Source organism: Nannospalax galili, unplaced genomic scaffold (genome assembly GCF_000622305.1).
Source record: "Nannospalax galili isolate Female #2095 unplaced genomic scaffold, S.galili_v1.0 scaffold615, whole genome shotgun sequence".
In the NCBI taxonomy this organism is placed as follows: Eukaryota; Metazoa; Chordata; class Mammalia; order Rodentia; family Spalacidae; genus Nannospalax; species Nannospalax galili.
Window position 1 is genome coordinate 201,963 of NW_008336950.1, and position 6,159 is coordinate 208,121.

The 6,159-nt window shown below is 43.3% G+C and overlaps 1 protein-coding gene across 1 annotated transcript in view; it reads left to right on the top strand.

The window, feature by feature from the left end:
- The window catches only part of LOC103732974 (L-lactate dehydrogenase C chain-like), a 25,033-nt gene that overhangs the window by 9,317 nt on the left and 9,557 nt on the right, over positions 1–6,159 (top strand). The window contains 1 exon segment of the mRNA XM_008831710.1: positions 1,726–1,899. Coding sequence (XP_008829932.1) covers positions 1,726–1,899 — 174 coding nt within the window.

Here is a 6,159-nt window from a genome sequence, read left to right on the forward strand (position 1 = left end):
GGCAGAGGCAGATGGATCTCTGTGAGTTCAAGGCCAGCCTGATCTACATAGTGAGTTCCAGGACAGCTGAGGCTATAGCGAGACCCTGTCTCAAAAAGAGCAAAAGAAGAAAAAAATCCTAAAAAAAACACTCTCCAAGGTCTGTCATTATTTCTTGAAGTTTTGTGGTTTTATTAATTAGCTCTGTAAAATCTGTCTTCTTTGTTTTACATGGCACAGAAGTATTTGTTTAGTAGTCGGTGAATGATTGGGCAGGATTTTCTTTATGCCTGGAACCAAAAGCTCTTTCCCAAGCTAGGCATGATGACACATGTTTAATCCCAGCTCTCAGGAGGCAGAGGCAGGCGACCTCTGAGTCTGAGGCCAGCCAGGGCTACACACTGAACCCTGTCTTAAGAAGATAAAAGGCCGAGTGTGGTGGCACAAGCCTTTAATTCCAGCACTTGAGAGGCAGAGGCAGGAGCATCTCTGTGAATTGGAGGCCAACCTGGTCTACCTAGTGAGTTCCAGGACAGCTGAAGCTACAGGGAGACCCTGTCTCAAAAAGGACGAAAACAAAAAGCAAGTGGCTGGAGAGATGGCTTAGCCATTAAGAGCACTGGCTGCTCTTGGATGGGAGCCAGCATCCCACGGCAGCTAACAACTGTCCCTAACTCCAGTTCCAGGGGATTTGATGCCTTCTTCTGTCCCTGTGGGCATTGCACCATGGGTGCACTTAAATCCACACAGGCAAAGTACTCATACAGATAAAATAAAAATAAATTAAAAAAATTTTAAATTAAAACAAAACATATTTCCCAATCTTTTCTCCCTCCCCACCTCCCTGGATGTGTCTTTAACACTCAACTAAGGCAGCTTGTGATTGTGCCTTAGCTGTCACTTACTGCTAGTGTGGATCTTCAACATCAGAGCAGGCTTGGGGGTCTTCCATGTACTTCTGGCTCTGCACCAGCTGCAGACAGCCCTGGTTTTCCTGTACATTATGCTAGGTAATGTGTAAGCAGCTTAGGTGAGGGTATGGCAGTGGGGAAATGTCTGCAAGTCTGATTAAAGAGGTAGGACTATCGGTTAGATATACAGAAAAGCAGACAGTACCTTAAAGGAGGCTTTAAGATCCTACTAGTGAATGATTTAACTTTAAAAAATTGAGTATTGGGACTGAAAAGATGGCTCAGCGGTTAGGAACATTTGCTGTTCTTGCAGAAGACCCGGGTTCATATCCCAGCACCCACATGGCAGCTAACAACTGTCCATAACTCCATTTCCGGGGGATCCGGCAGCCTCTTCTGTCCCCTGTGGGCATTGCATGACATGGGTGCACTTACCTACATCAGGCAATATACGCATACACATAAAAATAATAAGATAAAAAATTGAGTAGGCCTATTTTAGTTTTAATATTTTACGTGTATGAGGGTTTTGTCTGCATGTATATAAGTGCACCCATGCTGAGGACAGTGGGTCCCTGGAACTGGAGTTATGAATGATGGTTAGCTGCCATGTGGGTGCTGGGAACAAAATGCAGGTCCTCTGCAAGAGCAACCCATTCTTAATCACTGAGTCGTCTCTCCAGCACCAAGTATGCACATTTTTTAGGTTTGCCTTACTTTGAACTCTGTAATAAATTTACATTTGCCTCCAAGACAATTGATCTGCTCAGAAAAGCAAACTGTAGAAAGAAATTACTGCGTTCATCTTTTTCAATTATGAACTTGTTCTTCCTAGTGGATATTTTGACATACGTGGTTTGGAAGTTAAGTGGCCTGCCTGCAAGTCGTGTAATTGGCAGTGGCTGTAATCTAGACTCTGCCCGTTTCCGGTACCTAATTGGAGAGAAGTTGGGTGTCCATCCCACAAGCTGCCATGGCTGGGTTCTTGGAGAACATGGTGATAGCAGTGGTAAGTGTCACCCTTGCTACCGGGTAATGTCCCTTTGGATATCTAATAATGCTTGTTTTCAAAACCTGTTTTTCTATTGATATAGCTGTACAATTTTCATTTTTTTGTTTTTCTTGGTGCATCTTTTTCTGTTTCTTTTTCAGAATATTTTCAATTGAGCAAGGAGTGATAGTGCCTACCTATAATCCCAGACCTTCAGCTGTAGAAGCAGGAGGATGGCAAGTTCTAGGCCAGCCTAGGCTACAAAACCATGCCCTATCTCAAATAATGAAAAATACCTAGTTGACTTGTAGCTATACATATTTGGAGGGCACACTGCAATGAGTCAATTCATGTATGTGTGATGTGGCCATCAAATTAGAGTGATTAGCATTATGTATCACCTCATAGATCAATAATTTCTTTGTGGTGAGGACATTCAAAAACTTTTGAAATAAACAATACTCTTTTTTTTTCTAAATGACAAGGTCAGGTGTCTCTGGCTGGCCTCAAACTTTCTCTGTAGCTGAGCGTGGCCTTGCTGTTCTGGCCCCTTCTGCCTCTATTTTTTCTGAATGCTAAGATTACAGGTGTGTGCATCATGATCCTTTTACACAGTTCTGGGGATTGAACCCAGGGCTTCATCCATGCTAGGCAAACATTCTACCAACTGAGCTACATCCCAGCCCAACAATACATTATTCTTGTTAACCATAGTCTCCATACTCTGCAACAGAAAATGGCACTTAATCCCCTGTTCTCCTCGTAGATTTGTGCCCATGGCCTTCCTTTTTCTCCTCCCTTCCCCAGTCTCTGGTAGCCACTGTTTTCCACTTATGTCAGGTTTTTAGGTTTAATATTTAAATGATATCATATCACATCACAGTTGTCTTTCTGTATCTGGCTTATTTTGCTGAACATAACTTCCTGTTCCAGTCATGTCACAAGTGACAAGATCTCATCTTTTTGAGGCTCAGGAGTATTCTGTTACACACACACTCTCATACACACATGCAGACACATAACATTTTTAAAATCTGTTCATCTTTTGTTGGGCATTTAGGTTGATCCTAATTCTTGGTAATTGTGAATAGTACTATAATAAACATGGGAGTGCAGGTATATCTTCCAGACAGATACTGATGTTTTTCCTGGAGACAAGCCCAGGAGTAGGATACTGAATCACATTTGATTATGATTTTAGTTTTCCGTACCAGAAGTACTAGCTTGCATTCCCATCAGCAGGGAAAGGTCCCTTTTCTTCTCGGACTCACCGGTCTTTGTTACCTCTTTTAATTTTATTTTTATGTGTATGAGTGTTTTGCTTGCATGTATGTGAGTGCACCCATGTCATACAATGCCTTCAGAGGTTAGAAGAGTGTCAGATCCCCTGGAACTGGAGTTAGGACAGTTGTTAGCTGCTATGTGGGTCCTGGGAATCTAACCCAGGTCCTCTGCAAGAGCAACCAATGCTCTTAACTGCTGAGCTGTCTCTTCAGCCCAACTTCTTGTATTTTGATAATAGCCAATCTGATTAGGGAGAGGTGGCATCACATTGTGAGTTTGCTGTTGCTCTGGTTTTAGTTTTCTGAGCCAAGGTCTCACTCTGGTGAGCTGAGCTGGAACTCACCATGTAGCCCCATCAGTGCGACTGCTCTTCCTAGTTGAGTGTGGCTTTCCCCCTGAAGACTGTGGGTACTACACGTGCATGGGCTGCTCTCTATTATGTCACCATGACTCCCTGCTGGGGGCTGACCCTCCTGCCTCAGTCTCCCACATGCTGGGATTGCAGGAGTGTGCATGTGCCTGGCTCACATCCTGGTTTGATCTACACTTCTCTGTCAGTGATGGGGCATGTTTCATTTACATACCAGTCATTTATATATTTTCTTTTCAGAAATATCTGTCCAAATCTCTTTTGACCAGCTTAAAATAGGCCTGTTTGGTTTTGTTAGTAAGTTGAGTCCCTTATGTGCTGTGAAATGTAAACCTTGTCAGGTATATAATTTGTACATATTTTCTATTCTGTAAGATACCCTGTTGATGTAATCCGATCTGTGTGTGTGTGTGTGTGTGTGTGTGTGTGTGTGTGTGAGTGTGTGTGTTTATGTTGTGGGCATGTGTGTGAGGACATGAACACAGGTGTGTGGAGGCCCAAAGTTGTCTTTCTCCGTTGCTCTCCACCTTATATACTGAGGCTGGTTCTCTTACTGACCTGGAGTTTGTCAATCCCCATTAGTTTAGCTAGCCAGCTTGCCAGGGGACCCTTATTTTGCTCCTGAGCTCTGGGATTACAGATGGCCAGCAATGTCTACCTGGCTTTTACATGGGTACATCTTCACACCTGTGGGAGCAAGCACTTTATCCACTGAGCCATCTCCCTAGTCTCTCAACCTTGTAAATTAAATTTTTTAAACTTTATTTTTATTTAATGTATATGGGTGTCTTACCTATATGTGCTAAGTGCACCAGTGTCATGCAGTGCCCATGGAAACCAGAAGAGGGCATGAGATCCCCTGGAACTGGAGTTACAGGCAGTTCTTAGCTGCCATGTGGGTGCTGGGAAGTGAACTGAGGTCCTCTGCAAGAGCAGTCAATGCTCTTAACCACTGAGCCATCTCTCCAGCCCCTCACTTTGTAAAAATTTAAAAGTCATACTGTCCTCAGGAAAATTAGGCAGAACTGAAAACCGTGGGGGTGTGCCGTAGCCCCACTCTCTCAAGATGCTGATGCAGGAGGGGCACTCAAGCTCAGGAATTTGAGACCAGCTTGAGCAGCACAGTTCAAGTATGAAAAACAGAAGAGCTGGGGCTGGAGAGATGGCTCAGCGGTTAAAAGCACTGGCTGCTCTTCCAGAGGACTGGAGTTCACCTCCCAGCACCCACTTCAAGCAGCTCACAGCTGCCTGTAATTCCAGCTCCAGTGGATTTGGCCTCTGCAGGCACCTGCATACATGTGCACATACCCTCACAGACACACACATCACATAGTTTTAAAAAAAACTTTGGAAAAAAGGCCCTGGGAAGCTTTAAGCTTGATTACTTTTTTCATATATATAATTATTCTTTATCCATTTCCATTCAATTTCTCTATACTCCAAAGCACTTACTGTTGTATGAATAATGCTTGGTTTGACTTAAACATTTGTGCTGACTATATTGTTTATCTTTTAAAAAAATATTTTATTATTTTTACTGTATGTGTGTGCATGTACTGCTTGCATGTAGGTAAGTGCACCCGTGTCGTGCAGTGCCCACAGAGGTCAGAAGAGGCTGTCAGATCCCCTGGAACTGGGGTTACGGACAGTTGTTAGCGGCCATGTGTGTGCTGGGATTCGAACCCAGGTCTTTTGCAAGAACAACCAGTGTTCCTAACCGCTGAGCCATCTCTCCAGCCCCTATCTTTATTTCTTACGTGGAACTCCTTCTGGGCTTTATTTTTCTTCTTGAGCTGTATCCTGTCAATGTTGCTTACATGGAGGTATTTGAATTTCATCCCATTCCTTAGAGACAGCTTCTATATGAGATTCCGCATTGACGGTTATTTCCTCTCAGCTCTGCTGCTGTTGAGAAGTATAGTAATGTGTTACTCTTCCCTCTAACTACTATGGTAATATAAGTGTCTTAACAATCCTTTTCTTGTAGAATCTACATTGTGTAGTATATTGCTTTAAAATGCTTCCTGTCCTATATAGTTATAAAAGTTGCTTTCTAATATTTCACATTTCTTATAATTCCCCTTTCTAAAGCTTATTTTATACATTATATGAGATAGCATTCTAACATTTAAAAAACCAGGCAGGTGTGGTGGCACATGCTTGTAGTCCTAGTACTCAGGAGGCTGAGTCAGGAGGATCAGGATTTCAAGGCCATCCTCAGCTACATAGCAAATTCAACACAGGGTCAATACAAGACTCTGTCTTTAAAAACAACCAAAGGAGCTGGAGAGATGGCTCAGCAGTTAAGAGCACTGGCTACTCTTGCAGAGGGCCCTGGTTCGGTTCCCAGCACCCACATGGTGGCTTAACAACCATCCATAGCTCCAGTTACAGGAGATCCAGTGTCCTCTTCTGACCTCCACGGGCATTGCATGACATGGGTGCACTTACACACATGTAGGAAGTATACTCACATAAAATAAAACAGAACCAAAAAAAACCAAAAAAAACCCCCCAAAAACCAAAGCTGAGTGTGGTGGCACATGCCTGAATCCCAGGACTTGGCGGGATGAAGGCAGGAGTGTGGGAAAGATTTTTCTAGAAATGACTTATTCTAAAGCCTT